The 21,919-nt window shown below is 43.7% G+C and overlaps 1 protein-coding gene and 1 long non-coding RNA gene across 2 annotated transcripts; one reads left to right on the forward strand and one right to left on the reverse strand.

The window, feature by feature from the left end:
• The first annotated feature begins 12,054 nt into the window (after positions 1–12,054).
• Positions 12,055–16,741, forward strand: LOC148862440 (uncharacterized). Its single transcript, XM_088976119.1, has 2 exons — positions 12,055–12,337; positions 15,934–16,741. Exons 1-2 carry the CDS (start codon positions 12,186–12,188, stop codon positions 16,010–16,012), a joined length of 231 nt encoding a protein of 76 aa, XP_088832245.1. The 5' UTR covers positions 12,055–12,185; the 3' UTR covers positions 16,013–16,741.
• A 547-nt stretch (positions 16,742–17,288) lies between these two features.
• LOC148862441 (uncharacterized) lies at positions 17,289–21,228 on the reverse strand. Its single transcript, XR_016109515.1, has 2 exons — positions 20,773–21,228; positions 17,289–17,566 (listed from the first exon to the last, which is right to left on the reverse strand). It is a non-coding gene; the product is annotated as an uncharacterized LOC148862441 (long non-coding RNA).
• Positions 21,229–21,919: the final 691 nt, after the last annotated feature.

Genomic DNA, 21,919 nt, shown 5'->3' on the forward strand with positions numbered 1-21,919 from the left:
TTGATATTCATTCTCTCTGTTTCACCTTCTTTCTGTCGCACAAGTAAGAGCCTTCACTCCTTGCTTGTTTCTTATTTTCATCATCTTAAGATTAATACGTATCCAAACGCTGTTTCTGTTTCTTTAGAATAGAAACTTGCTCCTAAGGCTGTGCTTGTTTGCCATACAAATACAAAACGGATACATTTATGTACTCCAATTCATGCTTGTAGGCGTTTGTTTGCAATACATTTTTGCATTGTAAAATGGTGGGAAATTGTATTTTCTGACAGCTTTATTTCAAGAATTTGAGACATTTTTGCATTGATTTTTTTTTTTTGATACAAACATTTGCTTTCTTCCAAGAGAGAGTAAGCGAGCTTCGTAGATGCATCGATCGTCCACCAGAGGTGGTCACCGTCATTGCTAAACCCTACCACAACGGTAGGTTAGGTTATCATGATCTATTTTCTGCCACGGCGACAACAGATCTCACTAAAAATCCATCAAATGTGACTGGTAAACATGATTTTCCATTTTTTTGTCCGAGTGCCTTTCCTTTTGCACCCAGGTACACCTCAGATCTTGCATTATCTTCTACTTTCAATGTTTCAGGTAAACCCTATTTGTAGATTTGAAAGCATATCCACCTATTTTTCGTTGGTTTTTTTGAAATCATATCCACTGCTTTAAAAGTTTCAGGTAAACCCCATTTGCATATCTAAAAGCATATCCCCATTTGTAGAGCATTTACGCTAGGTTTGATATGAAGGAAAAGGTAGGAAAAGCATATCCCCGTTTGTAGAGCATTTGTAGAGCATTCACGCTATGTTTGTATATATTTCACTACATTTTCCTTCATTTTCCTACTTTTTCCTTCAATCAAATACAGTATTAATATTTGCTTTGATACGTTCTTTCAAATGCCAACGAAAATATATAGGTGTTAAACAACAACAATACAAATGGGATTAGAAATGTTAACCCAATTTGCATTCGTGGACCTCGGAGCCTTTTTGCACTGTACTGCGTTTGTATCATAAACAAACGCAGCCCAACGAACAATTATCAAACATAGTGTTATTCTCCATTAACCAGAAATTCCATTCCTATTCCTGTTCTAGATTAGGAACAGTAATAGGAACAATGCAAAACGGGGCCGAAGTATCCAGACTTATTGGCTGCAGTTGTTCAAGAGTAGGGACTAAGGATATGTTTTGAAAATTCTTAAAACTAGAGGATATTTAATGGGTTCTGATGAAGAAAGATTTAGCCCGACCTCACAGTTATGCAACAAGTGGCAAAGGCAACAGCTCGGCATAAAAGCACGCCTAAGGCGCGAGCACCAAGGGGAGAAACCAGCGGACCGAACTCCCCTACCAGCAGTCTGAACTCCCTACTACGAGCCCGAACTCTCCCCTCGGCCCCAAGCCAGACAGTAACCCGAACTGGCCTACATGTAGCAGTTCGGGACATACCTCACCGAATTGGCCTACCTTATAGTAGTTCGGGACACACCTCACCGAACTGGCCTGCCCTATAGCAACACAGGACATACCTCCGAACTCAAGACTTCATCTCCCTCACCACTCCACTACATCGCCTCCAGGACGCCAAAACCAAACAAACCGTACCACGCCTGACACCGAGGAAGTTCGTACCCAGGGGCGGCGCACCTGACTGACTTGGGATCTGACGCTTGACTGCCGCACTCCAAACGGCCACCTGCCACCGCCTCCTAACACCGCCATCTCTAGTTACAGAGACGGCTCCGACAAAGAGCAGTGGCGGTTCTGTCCCAGCAGAAAGGACGACACCCGAACTGGCAGAAGCAAAGGTAATCATACCCGACCTGACAGGGGCTTCGGGGTGAGTGCACGAAGTGGTTATAAAAGGCCCCTACCCCCAACAACAAGGTATGTGAACTTTGCGCCATCTGGTCTTTACTTTGCGCCATCTGGTCTTTACTTTGCCTTTGAGAGAATACTAACTTGAGCTTCGGAGCTATCTCACCGGGTTCCCCCCAGAGTTCCCTCATCTTCTCTGTTTCAGGCTCCCCGTCGCTCTAGTCAAAGGCGAAATCATTGACAGTTAAGACCGGTCGGATTGCGCTCCATCAATTGGCGCCATCTGTGGGAACGCTTCTAAAAGCCTCCCTCTAAATCTCTCTTACCTACCCTTCTTTCAAAAACTCCAACACCCATGGCCTCCTCCAACAGTGTCGGACGTGGAACAGAAACGACCACCACCGGAGAGCAACTCCAAGTTCCCATGGTATGCATTGGGCAGTTCATCATCCATCTTTCAGTGGATGGGATCCCCAGTTTGAATGTGCCACAAGCAGTACCGCCCCTGAACCCTTCTTCGTTGAACATCCCTCTTCCACTCCCTATTGAAACAAATTTCGCTGAACCAACTGTTGTCCCACTGGCAACCCGCTAGAACCAGCTGGATGATCTAATGCAATGCATGCGAGCAATGCAAGCCCAAATGCAACAATTCCAGTAGCACCAACTCCAACAACACCAGGTACTGCACCACCTCTCCCAGCACCATTACCAGCAGCAGTTCCCTCAACTGCACCTAAACCAGTCATTGCTCCCACCCCGGCACTCTGTTTCGAAGTCGGTTAAGGCCTCCCCTCAAGGTGGACGACCTCACCGTGGAGAAGCTTCCCAACCCTAGAACCCCCTATTAGCCCGACCTCATCCCCAGGCCGAAAGCAAAGAAAAATCACCCCCGCCTCGCAGCTCACAGGTGGGTCAGGAACCTCGCCCACAAAGTCAACTCGGCGCTCTAAGCCTGAGTTCCCACTCACGGAGAACCGGTTCAGCGCCCTAGCAACAGGCCAGCATTTCGTGCCCATCGAGCTCGGCAACACGGAGGCCAACAGCGCCAGCACCAGGCTCGCTCAAAGAAGGTGCCGACGAAGTCACCAAACTGCTACCCGTGTCCTACCCGAGCTCAGAGGCAAGGAAGAGACGAGCTCGGACGAGGTAAAAACCGTCACAATTTTCTCAGTTGCTTCCCCCCTTTCATCAGAACTTCTGGCAGTCTCCTTGCCCAAAGACTTCAAACTTCCATCTCTGGACAAGTATGATGGGTCCTTTGACCCCAACGACCACGTCGACGCATTCTAGTCACAAATGCACCTCGGTAGGGCCAGCGAGTCATGCATGTGCGTGGCCTTCACCACCACCTTCAGGGGGTGGTCCACACCTGGTACCGGAACCTAGCTTCCGGGTCAATAAGAAGCTGGGCCCAGTTCGTGTAGATCTTCATCGCACACGTTGTTACCAGCAAGCGGTGCCCCAAAACCGAGGAAAGTATCTTCGGGGTAATCCAAAGGAGAACCCATCCGGAGTTACATCAAGCGGTTCAATGAAGCATGCTTGCAGATCCCATGGTTAGACCCTACGGTACAGCTTGCGGCGGCCAAAAGAGGGGTAACGCACAAAGAATTCAAATGGCACATGGTGGCTAGCCAGCCAGCAACTGTGGCCGACTTCCTCAAACTTGCGGACAAGTTCATGAGAACAGAGGAAGAGATCAACCAAAGAACTAAAGGCGGGGTTGAAAAAAGAAAAAGAGAAGGCGAACCCTCCAACCCAAGCGACAGAAGAAGCCAGGCCCGAGAGGTGAAGCCAAGCCAGCCATCCCGAGCTCCCATAGCAGTTCAGACAGATTACACTCTGTTGAACACAAGGCGGACCGAGATCTTGATGACGATCAATGACGCCCCCTACATAAAGTGGCCACCTCGCCTAAAGAGTAATCCAAACGAAAGGAACAAAAATCTATACTGTAGTTTTCATAAAGATCACGGTCATAGTACCGAGCAATGTAATAATCTCCAGGACAAGATAGAGGGACTCATCTGTCACGGGTACTTGAGAAATTTTGTACATAATGACAATAATAATAAAGTAGGTCGGCAAGGGGAACACGGAAAGGATGCCCCCGTGTCGAGCAGCAGAACGGCCGAAGCCTTGTAGCGACCTCCCCCAGAAGAGAGGCTAGTTCGGGGAACCATCCACGTAATAGTGGGCGGTTCGGTGGTAGCAGGTTGCACTTCGGCAGTAGCATGGACGTTAGTTCGCGAGGTGGCCCGAGAGGAGCAGAACCCTCTGAAGAGGCCGAAGACGGAAGAACTGATCTTTTTCACAGAAGACAACGCGTGAGGTGTTCACTATCCCCACGATGACGTGCTCGTCATAAAACTAAGGATCAACGACTTCCAAGTCCGGCCCATACTTGTGGACTCAGGCAGTTCGGCGGACATCCTCTTCAAATCGGCATTCGACCAATTACAGTTGCAGAAAAGCGAGTTGAAGCCTGCGCACACTCCTCTAGTGGGCTTCAGCGGAGAGGAAGTCAGGCCCCTGGGGAAGATAACAATACTTGTGGAAGTCGGCACATGGCCGTGCGCGGTAAGACTCAACCACGATTTCCTGGTGGTCGCGACTCTCTCCCCATACAACGCCATAATAGGGTGGCCAATTACGCACATTCTGCATGCAGTGGTCTCCACTTATTATCTGGCAATGAAGTTCCCCACGAACTTTGGTGTGGGGGTAGCGCGGGGCAACCAACTTGAGTTCCGCAAATGCTATGTTGCTGCCCTAAAGGGAAAAACCAAAGCAACCGATGACCTTGAATTGGAGCGGCCTACGGAGTAGGGCGAGGAACGAGCTTCGCCCACTGAGGAAACAGTCGCAGTCCTGACCTCGACTATAGATCCGACGCGAATGCTACAGATCGGTGCTTCCATTAAGGAGCCTCTACGAACCGAACTGGTGAGTTTCTTACTTCAAAATTTAGATATTTTTGCATGGTTCGCGGCAGATATGCCCGGTATTGACCCTGACCTTATAACTCACAAACTTAACGCTGACCCTATAGTCAGACCCATTAGATAGAAGAAACACAATTTAGCCCCGGAGCATTGGAGGGTGGTCAATGAAGAAGTCGAAAAGCTCATCGCAGCGGACTTCATAAGGGAAGTTCATTACCCGAGCTGGGTAGCCAACCCAGTGCTGGTGAAAAAAGGTAACGGCAAGTGGCGCATGTGCGTCGACTACACCGACCTGAACCGAGCTTGCCCAAAAGATTGCTTCTCCCTCCCCCGAATTGGCCGCCTAGTGGATGCGACCTCGGGACATGAGCTTCTAAGCTTCCTGGATGCTTACTCAGGCTACAACCAAATCAAGATGGACCAGTCCGACGAGGAAAAAATCAGCTTCATAACCGAGTTCAGCTTGTACTGTTACAAGGTCATGCCCTTCAGACTAAAGAATGTTGGGGCGACCTTCCAAAGACTTGTAAATAAGCTTTTTCGGCCCTTAATTGGCACGAAAATAGAATGTTATGTAGACGATATGGTCGTCAAAAACAATTCTCACAGGAATTAATAAAAGAATTAAATTCCGTCTTCCAAATTTTGTGTCAATATAGAATGAGACTGAACCCAAACAAGTGTGTCTTCGGTGTCACCTCGGGTAAGTTCCTAGGGTACATTGTCAACCGAGGCGGTATTGAGGCCAACCCAGACAAAATAAAGGCCATCCTTGATATGAGACCACCCCGGAAAGTAAAAGAGGTTCAGAGGCTAAACGGCCGCATAGCCGCTTTGAGCCGCTTCATGTCCAAATCGGCAGACCGCTGCCTACCTTTCTTTAAGGCATTCAAAGGCAAAGGGTTCAAATGGACCCGAGATTGCCAGTTCGCGTTCGATGAGCTAAAACCTACCTCGCCACTGTGCCAACCTTAGCCAGACCCGAGGAGGGCGATGTCTTAGAACTGTACCTCTCGGCGAGCGACGAGGTGGTCAGTTTGGTACTAATAAAGGAAGTAGAAAGGGTCTAGTGGCCCGTCTATTACGTTAGTAAAATTCTACAGGGAGCAGAGATGAGATACCCGCAGATAGAAAAAATAGCGTACGCATTGGTTATTTCAGCTCGAAAACTCCGCCCGTACTTCCAAACTCACACCGGTGTCATCTTAACTGACAAACCCCTGAGACAAGTCTTGCTCAAGCCCGAGGTCTCCGGTCGGCTGACGAAGTGGGCCATCGAACTTAGCGAGTACAATCTTCAGTACAAACCACGGACCGCAATTAAGGATCAAGCCTTAGCAGATTTTATCACCGAGTGCACTTTTAGCCTTGAAGCCCCTCAATAGGTTGAGCCTGAGGTCTCCAGTTCGGGTGAACCCAGAGCTCCCAAGCCAATAGAATCTGAACCCCGTGAAGTAGCAGCCAGTGTGGCATCTCTCCTGGTCAGGCCAAGTGCGAACAGGGATGAGGAGCCCTGAATCCTTCACGTAGATGGTTCCTCAAACCTACAAGGCAACAGGGCTGGAATAGTCTTATGCGGCCCGAGTGGAACAAAATTAGAATACGCACTACGCTTTGAGTTCGCAGCATCTAACAATGAGGCAGAATACGAAGCACTGATAGCCGGGCTGAAAGTTGCGCAAAAGGTAAGAGCAAAGAACATAGTCATCTGCAGCGATTCCCAGCTCGTGGTCAACCAGGTTACAGGCGAGTACGAAACACGTGAGCTCTCCATGATCGCATACTTAGCGAAAGTAAAAGAGGCTCTACTTAACTTCCAGTCACACTTCATCAGGCAAATCCCGAGGTCAGAGAACACTGAGGCCGACGCTCTGTTTCGGTTAGCCAGCATAAGTCACAACAACATGAGAACCGTGTACATAGAGAACTTACCTCAGCCTAGTATTCTCGGTGGGGCAGAGGAGGTCGCTCCCGTCCTCGAAGTAGAGCCGAGCTGGATTGACCCACTCGCGAGCTTCTTGCTAGATGGAACCCTCCCTGCAGACCGCAATGCGGCCAAGAGGGTGCAGCGCTAGGCAGCCAAATACGTTATAATTGATGAACGGTTGTACCGACGGTCCTACACGCTCCCCTACTTGCATTGCCTGCGACCTGCCAAAGCTGAACTCGTACTCCACGACACTCATGAAGGACTGTGCGGCGGACACTTGGGGGGCAGAGCACTTGCCCAAAAAGCACTTCGACAAGGATACTACTGGCCAACGATGAAGGCAGAAGCCGTCAAGCTCATCAAAAAATGCGACAAATGTTAGAAGCACGCCAATATCCACCATCAGCCTGCTTCCGACCTCAAATACCTCGCCATCCCATGGCCCTTCGCACAATGGGGCATCGACCTCCTAGGGCCATTTCCGCCAGCAATAGGGGGATGAAAGTTCCTAGTGGTGGTAGTAGATTACTTCACAAAGTGGATAGAAGCCGGACCTCTGACAACAGTTATAGCCCGAAATATACAGAACTTCTTTTGAAAGAACATAGTATGTCGCTTCGGGTTACTTCGGGTACTGATCTCCGATAACGGCAAACAGTTCGAGGATATCAAGTTCCAAGAATGGTGCCAGAGTATGGGAATTTGGTAGAACTTCACATCGGTCACGCACCCGCAGGCAAACGGTCAGATAGAAGTAATGAACAGAGCCATCCTGCACGGACTAAAAGCACGTCTAGACCAAGCTAAAGGGTTGTGGGCGGAAGAGCTACCAAGTGTTTTATGGGCTCACCAAACTATAGAAAAAACCACCACAGGAGAGACCCCCTTCAACCTCACCTACGGCACTGAAGCGGTAATCCCAGTGGAAATCGAAGTACCTACACTGCGACTAGAAACATATGACGATCAGATGAACGGAGATGAGTTATGCACCAACCTCGACCTACTGGACGAGGTAAGAGACCTCGTGCACATCCAGACAGTGGCCTATCAGCAGCAGGTAGCTCGGTACTACAACACTAGAGTAAAGAAGCGAAGCTTCCGAGTCGGCGACCTGGTTCTCCGTAAGATTATGGTACCCAAACCCGGCATGGGCAAACTTGGACCAAATTGGGAAGGGCCCTATAGAGTAAAGAGAGCGCTTGGGGGGACATACGAGCTTGAAACCTTAGAAGGGAAACAAGTACCCCGAGCGTGGAACATCGTTAACTTAAGGCGATACTACCTATAGACCGCCAAGAGAAGTGGACGAAATCTCTACAAGAGCCTCAGGGCCAGGATGTCGAACTGACAAGAGGAACCTCAACATAGGCTAACAAAGAAAAGTTGGGCATATTAGCAGTTATGCAAAATATCAGTCAAAAGACTAAAGCGAAGTAGAGACTAAGTATTAAAACACCAAAACAGGTCACGCGAGTGCAATAACCCGGGCAAGAAACAGACCGGGCATATTATCAGTTCGGAGAAAATAACAACACAATCAAAAAAGATTGTCTATTTCATTGCAAGACAAGAAAGAGTACAAAAAAAAATTTACAAGCCCGGAGCTACTTCTTCCCCATCAGAAGGCACTTCAACGACACCCGAAGGCCTTGCCTCGCCCTCAGAATCTGGTTCACCATCAGCAGCATTGGCCATCTCCTGAGTTATACACGAAGTGGATATGGCACTAACGTTGAGGTCGGTATACGTGTTCTGGATCATCCACCGGCTCAGTTTGAATCCCCTTCTATAAGAATCCACCATCAAGTCATCAAAACTCGACGAGGCAATGTAGTCATCAATGGCCTTCTTCTTGGCATCTTCAATACCTTGGGAAAAGATCTGTGTTTTCTCCCTGATGTCCTGAAGATATTCAACCTGATGCTACAGGTCCAACCTCAGGTCGGCCATATGCTTCATGACTACCCCCATGGCCTCGGCATCTCGTTGAGACATCGCCTGCCTGGCCATAGCAACGCGAGCAGCCTCTTCGGCAGCATGAGCGGCCGCCTCAACAGCATGGGTATTCGCCTCGGCGGCACAAAAAGCCTCTTTGGCAGCATGAGCGGCTGCCTCAGCAGCTCGCGCTTGCCGCGAGCTCCTCTCCACCTGGGCCGCTAAGGTGTGAATAGAAGAGTTCACCTACCAAAAGAAACAAGTGAGCAACAACAGCAAGAAGGATAGAAAATGAAGAAGGTAGACGAAATTTGACTTACCACCATAGCATGAGTTACGACACGACATGCGACTTGATTCAAGGGAAGATCGGTCCACGTCGTGATCTCCTCGGGGAAAGTAGCCGCCCTACTCTTCTGAAGAGTGTAGTTCGGCGACAACACGCTCTTGAACTCCTCTTGAGCTCCCGAGCCCGAGGGCCCAGCCCGCGTATGAGCGGACCCAGAGTAAGCAAGAGCACTAGAGTAGGCGGGAGCACCCATGTGAGTGGTCTCAGCGTAAGGGGCCCTTGCTGCTTCATGCATCGGAGGAGCCACCTCGGGCTCCTTGGGCAGATCCTCCGGCGTGTGGCCTAGAACTTGAGGCTCCTCATCCAGGGGCAGCTCGGTACGAGTTCGCTTGGCGACTCGCTTCCTCCTCTTCATGCCTTGGAACAGCCACCCCCCACGAGTGCGCTCTCTAAGTCCATCACACATGTAGAAAAGAGTTCGACATCAGAAAAAACGAAGGAACAAAGTGAACAAAAAACCTCTGAGCAAGAAACCTACCCGAACTCAGGCCGACCACAATAAGCTTAGCCTCCGTTAAGTACTGATGGCACTTAAACCCTTGCCATGCCCATTGCTGGAGGCCCTTCACCATCTCTTTATCGAGAGTGACACCAGAATTAGGAGTGGCCTCCCCCCACCCGGTCTGAAAAGGCCACCCTTGTGCACTTCGCACCCCAGAGTAATCTCGCTTTCACGTCGGGACCTTGTTGGGAAGTTCATGCAAAAGCTTAAAACCCGGGCGAGGAGATAGGTAATATGCCCATCTTCCCCCGAGAAGAGAACCTGCTTGTTTCTTGAGCATTAAAATAGAGGAGAATATCTCCAAGTCTAAAGGGAAGCCCTGTTCACAAAAAAGGGAGGCTGTCCCCACCAAGTTCCGAATAGAGTTCGGATGAAGCTGGCCAATGGTAACGCCGAAGTGGTTTATGACCTCAACGAGAAGGGGGTGGGAAGGCAATCGCAGCCTCGCAGTGAGCTGCTCCCGAAATATCACGATCTCATCAGAACCGTGTTCCTAAGGAAAGCTACCCGAATGAATGAAATAGGCATACCCGCCAGGCAAATTGTAAGAAATAATAAGAAATTGGAGCTCCTCAGGCGTCATGGTCGAAGGACCAAACCTATCTAGCATCCGAACTCGACGAGAGGTAGACGCCAAATTACCCGAAGCGGCTTGGCTTATGAGTTCGAAGTCGTCCTCAAGTTCTACCTCAGGATCACTAAGGCCATCGGGGGATGAGACTCAGTTCGTAGAACCTACATCAGACCTACTCGAAGAATCGTCTGAGTTATCCAAGCTAGACATCGAGGGGAAAATGTGGATTCAAGAAAGTACTCACCCGAAAAAATGTTTCAAAGGCTCCGAAAACTGAAACAAGCAAGAAGACCTTGGAGGCGAAATAACGAGCCTAGACGCGAACTGAAAGGCTTGAGCGCGAGTTGAAAAATTGGACGTGAGCTCAAGAAGCAAACCGCATAAGTGACAAAATCGACTGGGGTCCCCTACTATTTATAGCTACAGTAACCAAGAACCAACAATGCATATCAAAGTCAATCCGATGGCCCACATTCGAGCTGATCGCATGTCCCCTGAGGCTGAAACGTGATTGGCACACGTCTCTCTGAAACGGATGAAACGTCAGCGCACGTCTTTTTGAAACTGACAATGCGCCGCACACGTCTTTCTGCAACTGACAACTGCCAGCGCACGTCTCTTCAAAGCGGCAATGGCGTGCTTTTTTCAAAATCAAAAGACCCGCTGTCACGTTCCCAGTGGCGCGATTTTTTGAAATTTAAAATAAACGCGGGCTGCCACATCTGTCAACATTTGTAAGCAGGCAGGCACATCTCTCGCCTTTTTGGACACTCCAGAAAACCGAAGAACCCTAGCAAAGCACCTTGCACTATCAAGATTCGAAGAACGTGGCAAATCCACCTACCACCTTGCAAACTCCCCGCGCCAGGGCAAGGCCCTTGGCGCAAGGAGTGGAGGGCAATTGATGAAGGAAGATTTGGCCCGACCTCATAGTTACGCAACACATGGCAAAGGCAACAGCTTGGCACAAAAGCACGCTTAAGGCGTGAGCACCAAGGGGAGAAACCAGTGGACCGAACTTCTCTACCAGCAGTCCAAACTCCCTACTAGGAGCCTGAACTCTCCGCTCGGCCCCAAGCCAGACAGTAACCCGAACTGGCCTGCATGTAGTAGTTCGGGACATACCTCATCGAACTAGCCTGCCTTATAGCAGTTCGGGACACACCTCGCCAAACTGGCCTGCCCTATAGCAACACAGGACATACCTCCGAACTCAAGACTTCACCTCGCTCACCACTCCACCACATCGCCTCTAGGATGCCAAAACCGAACAAACCGTACCACACCTGACACCGAGGAAGTTCGTACCCAGGGGCGGCGCACTTGACTGACTTGGGATCTGACGCTTGACTGCCGCACTCCAAATGGCCACCTGCCACCGCCATCTCCAATTACAGAGACGGCTTCAACAAAAAGCAATGGCGGTTTTGTCCCAACAGAAAGGACGACACCCGAACTGGCAGAAGCAAAAGTAATCATACCCGACCTGACAGGGGCTTCGGGGTGAGTGCACGAAGTGGTTATAAAAGGCCCCCTACCCCCAACAACAAGGTATGTGAATTTTGTGCCATCTGGTCTTTACTTTGCCTCTTTGAGAGAATACTAACTTGAGCTTCGGAGCTATCTCACCGGGTTTCCCCTGGAGTTCCCTCATCTTCTCCGTTTCAAGCTCCTCGTCGCTCCAGTCAGAGGCGAAATCATTGACAATTAAGACCGACCGGATTGTGCTCCATCAGGTTCAATTATAATATGAAAAAGATATCATATCTGAAAATTCATGGGTGGGTTTTGGTCGGTCTACTTATCCCTTTTTATTTTGAGGTTCATCGGATACGCAACGGGCGATAACTCGTCCCCCGTACGGCCATACCCAGAGAACTTACCACTGGTGACTGAACCAATCAGGTACTGCCAAGTGCCAAACCGTCTCTGCTTCTGCGTTTTTGAGCGAAACACCTTAAGCCTACTTCTATTCTAACGAGTCGGGATCTCCTGCCCACGAAAACTTTGCATAGTTTTCCCAATTCGCGGGGGTAGTGTATCGTGGGCAGGGGTGTTAGGGGAATTGGAGATTTGACCCAAAAACAGAGAGGCAGGGTTTTAGGTCTAACATCATCAATGGGCTTGACGAACTTCATCCTGACAGTCACGGGAGTCAGCGCTGTTGTTCTTCTGCTTAGGAGCGACGTCAAACAATCTGCTGCGATTTTCAGACGCAATGTTCGTCAGATTCGCCAGTGGCTCGAAGAAGAATCCGCCTCTGCTTCTAAGTAAGTCCATTCACTGTGCTTGCTACTTCCATTTGTTTGATTTTTCTTTTGTCTTAAATCTTTTCTTTTTGAACCCCCTATTTTTTGCTGCAAAACCTGAAGTTCTAATCTTATTTGTTAAAGCGTTACATCACCAACCATGGAATGGAATTAAACTTCATTTGATTTTAATTGTATGGTATCTGTTGGAATGTAAATTTATGCTTTAGGAAATTCAGAAAATCAATACAGAGATCCTACGAATTGTCGTATTTTCTTGTTTCTTGTATATTGAGAATAATATTATTGCATGAGAGATTGGCGGCTGAGGAGGAATCTAATTAATCGAATTTATTTGGAATTAGGAACTACTCTATTTTTCGTAAAATACAAAATTATTGCATTAAAGATAAAGTATCAGAAGGTCTACAACCAGTCGGCATAATCGAGAACAACCAGTCCGGGATGGTATAAATCCATTCTCCTAACGGACCAGCCCTGCTAGCTATGAAATGAGCCACTGTATTCTCTTCTCGACTTACATGATTCCAGTAAACAAGATCAAATGTCAATAAACGCTGCAGAGAGGTTGTCTTTCGGATAATTCACTAACACTAAACAGTCACAGTTGACCTTAACAGAAGACCAGCCCAACACCTTCGGCATTATAATGCCTTAAAAAAAAAAGAAAAGAAAAAAACACGAATCTACCATCATACTTCACAAGTAAAATACCACAACCAGCATAGCTCATACGAACAAAGCTACCATCGGTCCAAATGTTGACAAAATGAGCATGAGGAGCACCGGGACCTGAGACAAGATTTCTATTGGGCATTCTTATGTTTATTTGCATCTGCAGCATCACCCGTAATTGAGTTGTTTCTTGAACAATCGTGTAGGAACTTTTCATAATAAGCCCTTCACCAACTAATTATGCTTAGACTACATTATTTTTGGTAGTCAGATTACATATTTTTTATTGGCATGATATGCAGCACCATTATTTAAACTACTGCCTTTTAACGTAAGCTCTAGTGCTATTCTTTATTGTGGTTTTCAATATTGGTCCTCCTCTCAGCTCGGATACTGGCAAGAGATTATATATGAGTCCCAGTATGGTGCCAGACAGTTTCCATTTGAGGAAAATAATTTTAGTACTATTAAAGAATATGTAAATATTATCAAAAGACAGTTTCCATATATACTATACTGACTATCGAGGTTGATCTATCACTGTTAATTTCTATATACATCAGTATGCAGTTCTATTTCAGTTTCTTTTTTAATTCCAAAATTTGTTTCAGTCCAGGTTCACCTGCTACCTAATAGTGCATCCTTGAAAAAATTTTCTGAGACCTTTCTAGTGATGCCTTGCGTCTAACCATTTTCAGTACATTATCCGACCATTCCAGTTGGATATATATGCAGAGTACCCATTCCCATTTAATCTCAGACAGTTCATTTATGTAAGCTCAAGTTTGCACATGATGAGTTAACCATATTTAGTACATTATCTGTTGATTCTGTCCATTTTAGTTGGATATATCCAAAATACCCTTTAGAGTTCAATCTCAAATGGTTCTTTCATGTGAACTCATGTTTGCACATAACGAGTTAATTGATGTCCTGGGATTGGTAAACTGAGATGGTTGATGGTTCATTCATGTGCAGGCAAGCTCACTGATGGCACTAGTTGGAAGTAAATTTATTCAGATTGAAAGATGTAGGAGTAGGGAAGGCTGAAGGGGATGTGACTTGAATTGTGAGGCATGCAGAGCATATCCACTGATGGAGGACATGGAACTATAGGGGTGCAAGTAGGATGGTTTGGGTAACTTTTGGTCCAATTTAAATCCTACCCCTATAACCATGGTTCAAAGTATCGATACGCCTCTGCATATCGGCACTTAGATACACATGGAAAAGGTTTTTTTTTTTTAGTTTTTTTTTTCAAATTTTGGTTTTTGGGGAGTTAAAAAAGGGTGGGGTCCCGAAACACCTGTTTTACCTAAAAGATACGATATGCCTGATATGGGGCGTATCGTATCGATTTTTTGAACATTGCCTATAACTAAAATATCCACTCAAAACAGAGCCTGATACAAACTACTCAGTTAAGATGACCACAGTAGAATTCAGCACATATTTTCTCAGGCTTGAAAATTGATGCTCAAACTACCAAAGCAACTGCTGTATCTATGTTTTTTCAAGTTTGCATGGTTGCCAGGCTTAGGTCTGATCATCTCAAATTAGGTGAGGTTTGTGGACACCTGAACCGAGGTCTGCCTTTCCCAAGGTCATATACCCTTTCCTGTCCAATGTCTGAAACATCCATCAGATTGGCTGGGTTAAAAAGGATTTGTCTCAAATCTGGATCATGTTGAAGGCTTAGATGTATTGAGTACCATGCAATAATAGCAATAATATATAATAGGATAAGGGTTAATGATCCATTATGCAGTATCTAGAGAAATCTCTGTATTGTCAACAAGTTTTACAAAGTTTTCCAATCCCAAGAGTTATGCATGGCTTAAACATTTTGTAAATTTTATGCATTAGAGGGAAGAAATAAACACATAGAAGAGAAAGATCTAGAATCTTGTGAAACCTTGGGGACATTGACCATCGGATGTCTATTTCGTAGGTTCAGAAGTCAGGGAGAAAAGATTCTTGTGAGATAGAGCATTAGGCTCACTAGGGCTATTAAATTATATGCAGGTTGCAGTTTATGTGGCAATATGGCAATGGCATATATGTAGTTGTCCAACTCTTCAACCATCTGTTTGAAACTTAGGTTATTTTCTTGGTTGCTAGTCCAACAACCATAGATTTTTCCCTACTTATAGTTGGAAACTTGGAAACTATATGGGTTTTAGTTTTTCACAGAACATAATGAATTAATATTTTTCTATTAAAAAAGGAGTCATTGTCATCCAAGCCTTCAACTATATGGGGTTGACTACATGAATCCTGTTTTGCCAATCCGTTCTGTTTAATGCAGATTATTGGCGCTTAAATCATTTCTCACTACTACCCATGTCCTTTCTTGTCTTCCCATAGCCCTTCTAGGCCCTTCAAATTGCAACTAATCACTTCTTACAGGTGCTTTGGATAGTCTTCTATGCACGTGACCAAACAATCTTAGTCTACTTGCTGCTCTTATGTTCCTTTAAATGGCTTAATTTCCGATTCTATCATTTCTAGTTTTTCCACTCATCCATCTCATGCACATTTCTGCCACCTTCATTTTTTGGACATGTTGCTTCTGACTATAAAAAATGATTAATATTTTAATATTATTCCTGACCCTCTTCACTTTAGATTGCATACATATTCCAGATAGGCAGGGTATGACAGCTTCATGTCCTTTCTTCCACGATGCAAATTTTCATCTTTCAAGAAGTGGCCGATTTACTTCTCTTTTTCCTGCATTTTGTTTAAAGTGGGTGCTCTCTGCATGGCATTTAGCTTTTGCACTCTCAAGGGGCAAAGTGGACAAATAATTCGTTTGTTATTTTGATTTTTTGATAATTGATATTACTTCTATTTTGTCTTGTTTCTTTATGATCTTGGCCTAACAGCATTTATTTACCCTATTGTAAACATCTTTTCAGGGCTTCAGAGAAGTCAAAACCTAGGGAACTGGAATCTCAGGTTCCCCATAAAGATATCCCCAAGGAGGAGAAGCAATGATCTTTCAATGGAGGGAAGGGTTTATTATAAATAATTGCCTAAGTTTGAAGCTTCACCATCCAATTCTTTTGTGGGTAATCCTGTTTAAATTGTTATCTTTGAACTTGTTTCTAGACCCATTTTCTAATCTACCGAGTTCGATGGAAAATGAAATAAATAGAAAGATAAGGGGAAAAGTTGAAATGGGAAAGGGGCACCATGTATACCGGGTCAATTTTAATAGTTTTCCTACTAATCGATTTTCATAATCAAGCTAGGCTTCACTTCATCCTGCTCGTTTTTGGCTACTCTTTTTATGGAGCAGAGGTGCATATCATTACAGTCGTCTACCAGGTCTCACATTAGGCCCTGGTGATCTCCTCGGTATGACTTAAATGTATGATGAGTCTGAACGCTCAATGTTCTGTCCAGGTGAAGTGCCATTCTTTCATCCTATCCATAATACTCTCCTAGTCTCATCCATTCCATGGAGCCAGAACTGGGTTGCATGGCAAAGTGAAAGCATAGTTCTGTCATGAGACAAGCGAAGGCATTTTGATGGTGTATGGTAATCACGATACATTTTTTATCAAGTGACGTTATGGTACATTTCGAGCTTGTGCTTGGTGGGTGGTGGCAATGGCTATTTCGTCATCCTGCGTATCACCATTCTTTAGGTATTGGAATTCAATAAGAATCTATTTTGTAATTTCTCCCATTAACAGTCAATGTGAATGCCCTTGGCTCCAATCATGCTTCAAAGTATCGGTATGTCTCTACGCCTGTGTATTCGGCATTTAGATACACACGGAAAAAGGTTTTTTTTAGTTTTTTTTTTTTCAAATTTTGATTTTTGGGGAATTAAAAAAGGGTGGATTTGCAGGTGTTTCGGGACCAAAAGATACGAAACAATACGTCTAATATGATGCATATCTTATCGATTTTTTGAACCTTGTCTCCAATACCGATATTTTTTTAAAGCCATATAGTTGACATGAATCAATCAAATACGGATGCTGCATATGATAAATTGATAAATTTTAAGTATGCAATTTTCTCCCTTGGATGCCTCGCAAACTTACTACACCATATATTAGAAACATTTGAATGAATCAAAGTGGGTTCCCTACTGTCCATACATGCAGAATATTTCTGATTATATATATGGTATAGAAAGGGAAGAAAACTGTATGCTTAGCATCTTTCTTGCCCCATTCTCCATTGTTGGAAATGCCTTTTAAGCTCAACATTGTTATTTGCTTTGTTATCTTGTTTGGCAAGGTCGGTAGCATCTGTATAACCTTGAAAATAGATGTCTAAAGGTGTTGGATTTCACATCTAAAATAAATATTCTAGAGAATCTCCTCCAAGACAACTCCTTTGTTTAACATCCTCAAAGGGGAGAAAATCTGCTACAAACAAGATGTGTACGATGAGCTATGGATTCGAATCCAATCATAATTTAACACATACAGTGAATGATCCATACTGTCATCATCAGATGTATCTGCAACTTCTTTACTCCTGATTCGGTTTCATAACCTCTTGTACACATCTTGCTTTTTACTTGGCACACTGCACACACCCATATGTATCCATTAGGCTGTGTTTGAAAATGATGCAAATAAGTGTGAATGCAAATATGTAGAGTGTAAAATGGTTTATATCAAGGTTTTTAAAAATGACCCGGTGATTGAACCGGTCAGGAGTCTGGTTATTGAGTTGAATAATCCAACCGTTTGAACCGAATGCTCGGCCCATTCTGATAGAAAAATAAAAAAATAAAAAATGGTCTAAACCATTTGAATGGTTAGTCACCCAGTTCAGTAGTTTGTTGATCAAAATCAACAGTTTTGGGGGGAAATCCGATTTTGGGGGAAAATGAAACCGGTCAGGTGATTGGTTCCCGGTTTTTCTGGTCTGACCATCCGGTCAGGTCCAATTTTGAAAACCATGGCTTATATAAATTGTAAAATTGGGTTAGTTTTGCACTGGCAAATTTACTTACCAAACAGACTTTTAGTTGTAATGGATGCAAACATGAATTCCAATAAAGCATGTTTTTTTTTTTTTTTTTTTTTTTTTTTTTTTTTTTTTTTATCAAAACCCCACTTGAATGCAAATTTACTTATTTTTTATTGATGTACTTTTACATCTTATTATCAATGTAAATATGCATTGGTCTGTAATTTGTCAATGCATAAATGTAATGTTGCCGAACATAGGCAAAGTGAACCAGAGTCCAAATTTATCCTGAACCGGGATCTATCCATTTACATTATTTCCAAATGCAGCCTTGAAAAACACACAATATCAGAAAAGACAATCAAGGTTCAAAGTATCTACACAAGCCGATATGCCGGTAGGGGCATATCAGCCTGTATTAGTACTTTTTTTTTTAAGTTTTAGTTTTTTCGAAACTGGTTCAGAGGGGTCAGTTTAAGGCCTGGCTACCCTCTGAACCAATGTCCGACCCGATACAACCTGTGGAAAACTGGAAACGCTCCTGCTTCACGATTTCAACGGCCTCAACCACACCATTCAAACACAAAATCAACAATTCAGCATGATATCATAAATATTTCCTAAAAGCAGCAGAAAATAAATAGAATAGGAAAATATATAATAACAACTAATTACTTGGGCGGACTTGGGCTGGACTTTAGTCAAAATTTAGAATGGGCCCAACCCAAAACCTATGTCTGAATCAGTGTAACTCGGGCCAACCCAATTTGCACCCCCATATATGCAAAACCACCCTGCTAAACATCATCTTTGTTATATATCTCTTGCCACATTTGAGATAAATCATCTTTTGAGAGCAACATTTAATTAAAAATATATTAGCAAAACGAATTGAAAACAAACTTAGGTTATTTCCCACCAACATCAATATATACAAGGCAATATTTATGGTGCATCTCATGGAAATTGCTGTAATATAATGCAAACGTGAACAACAAATCAGTGTCAAAGCAATACATCACAGTGATATTTTTAAGTTGTAAAAGTCTTTAATGGCAATTACACCTTGTATGATATGAATCAATGAAAGGTAAATTGACCATGCGACGCGCCTTTAACTTGATTGATTGAATTTTTGATTCACGTGCAGCAAAAGTTGAAAATACACCCTAATGGGAATTTATAAGAAAATACAAATACAAATTTCCCCCAAATTTCATTGACCATAGAAGTGGAAGAGTTATGGTTATAAAGAAATGGTCAAATAATTGAGAAAATTGAATTGCCAATAGATACCCATTCTCGATTGCATGATGTTGCTTCGGTTATTGATGAATAAAAGCTCAAGTTAACTCAGGAAAGCAATCTGTTAAGAATTGCTTGATCGTATAAAAGCTGAAAGCAGAATTAATGCTGTGCTCAAGACCAAGTCAAAAAGGAAAACTAGAATTGATTTTCATTTTCTTGTAGTGTATGAAGCCATTTTTTATCATGCAGCAAGGCGATTGATTTTTCTTTGTGTGCTTGCTTACTCTGTTGCCATTTTCCATTTTCTTCTGTTTTAGCTTGTGTTCTCTGAACTCTGATACATAATCAGTGCATCCTAAATCTAGCTTCCCCCGTTCTCAGCTCCTCATTAGTGATCATGACGACTATGGCGCTTTGAAAACAAAAGCAGACTATCAACCTGTATTGTTAGACTTAGAAGTGAGTTCGCATATGTTGAGACTCACGAAAATTCGTGAGAGCGCCCAGTAAATTAAAATAAGGGCACACTAGTGATCCAACCACAGTGCAGATTTCTTGGTGTTTATATCAAAACAAACGGGGATTCTGTCTGTGTTTCCACGGATGATTGCAAGAATTTGTTTGACGATGGATATCAAGTAATTAGTGGGTAGCACTAATGGTCATGCATATTAAAAACACTATAATGATGGATATAACAAAAAAAAAAAAAGAAAGAAAAAACACTGCTAGAGGATTATATAATTAATAACAATGTTCTTGAACAAAAAAAAAGTGTTTTTTTCTTTCAGAAAATAAGAGAAGTCAGTGAAATTCTTCCTGTTTTTTAACATCTTAGTATGTTAACATTCTTTTTATGATTGTTGTAGAAGGTAAAACAGGAAAATCCATATCTGAGAATATTACGATCACTTCCGTTTTTGCCTTCTTTTTTTTTTTCATTCATATTTGTACAGACTGGGATTCCCAGGTGGTATGAAAGCAGTTTATAACGACCCTACTGAAACCTTGCTTTGGTGCAGGAGATTCAAACTCTAAGTAGATCGAGGCTGTTTTGGTACGTTTCTGTTGTTCCAGGGAGCAGAAAATTCTTGCTTTCTGTTGGGAGGAACACCATAAACGTTCCATTGGAACGTTACCATATTCCTGCTAACAACAACAGAAAATAGCTACTTTTCTGGTCTTTATAACTTTTTTTTCCCTTGTAATTAATCTTTCTTTCTTAATAACCTAAGCAATAAAGTAAAATAAGACCAGTAAGACTGATCGATGTTGATCTTTAGTAAATCAGCAATCACTCACAAGTACTCAAAACGGTAATAATTATATATAGAGAAAGAATTTCATGGGTGTTTCTGAGGAATTACTAGCTAACAGAGAGCTGATGACAATTAGAACTGAGTTAGAGTTAACATGATATTGGCACGGCTCAATCAAATGAAAGCACCTAATTCAATTCTTAGGAGTTTTGATTTGATTGAGCCGTTCCAACATCTCAGTTTCACCGAGCATCAGCTAGTAATTAACGACGACGTACGGAAGAAGGAAAAGAAATCATCCCCACTTGCCTCCATGAATGGTCGAATGCAGACGAACGGGTTGCGCCTTCAGGATCATAGGCAGCTTAGCCGCTATTCATTTGTATTTGTTTCAAGCCTTACCGCCGATGATATATTGCTCTTATGACAGCAAAAAAGAGAAGTTGATGTTGATGAGAACCGACTGATATTGAAGAGCTAGGCGTGGTGTGGTGGAGGACTTGCAGGACAATATAAATTGGTTCAGGTTTCAGAAATGGAGGAGGTCTATGAGCAACATAGGACAACAGTTGAGACGTCCAAATCTCTGCAGTTCACAATTCAGAAAGGATTGGGGGGAGTGGCAAAAAATATTAAAAGTGAAGAAAACCAGTCGATTTGGTTTTCTTTCAAATTGCACTAAATTAATAGTTGGTGGCAATGTCTCAACAATAGTGAATCACAGAAAGAGGGTTTCATTTTCACACTGGCGTACGTTCTTATTGCGCATTTACAGTTTTCAAACCTTTCTATTAGTAATATAATAGTCAGTCAGAATTGTCAATATCTTTGGTAGAGCCGGCAACCGGAACTGGTCGGTTCACCAATTCACCCAATCAAACCCCCATCTAAATCATTAAATTATATTCCACGGAAATGGCTTCTGGATTCCCAACAATGGCTTGTGCCAAATCAGTTAGTCACGATCCTGTTACACTAAGTAATGGGTATTTTTGGGTAGAGCCCATTCCATGAATACAAACACCAGAGAAAAATCCCAACGACATCACCATAATATTAATGGTGGTGATGAACGTACGCTTACCAACACGGTTGTTGCTGGTAGTTTGTGGTAAAATGGTATATTTTATATCTGTTTAATAAGTAACGTATAATCAACGAAAATCATGGTGACATCAGTTATTCCCTTCTCTGACATTTAAGTTTTGGTTTTTAATGCAATTTGAGTATTAGATCAGAATACCCTTTTTTATTTTAATCATTTTATTTTGATTTTCCACCCTTCTCTCTTTGTCTATTGTCTATTATTCTCTTCTCATATGTCCACTAAAGACACAAAGAAGCTATAGATTCGCCAACCCATTTGCTTAGTACATAATCGACCCAACTTACTTGTCGCATTTTCTCTGTGATTTAGTTCAAAGTTTCCATCATATATTCATTTCGTGTGCGTGTG

This window comes from Nelumbo lutea, chromosome 3, assembly GCF_056320005.1.
Source record: "Nelumbo lutea isolate HS-2025 chromosome 3, American lotus-T2T, whole genome shotgun sequence".
In the NCBI taxonomy this organism is placed as follows: domain Eukaryota; kingdom Viridiplantae; phylum Streptophyta; class Magnoliopsida; order Proteales; family Nelumbonaceae; genus Nelumbo; species Nelumbo lutea.

What these genes read in the sequence shown, in the direction of transcription:
- LOC148862440 (XM_088976119.1), top strand. Translation starts at nt 12,186, where the DNA reads ATGGGCTTGACGAACTTCATCCTGACAGTCACGGGAGTCAGCGCTGTT. An exon ending in GAATCCGCCTCTGCTTCTAA is followed by an intron (nt 12,338 to 15,933) that starts GTAAGTCCATTC and finishes ACATCTTTTCAG; the next exon opens with GGCTTCAGAGAAGTCAAAAC.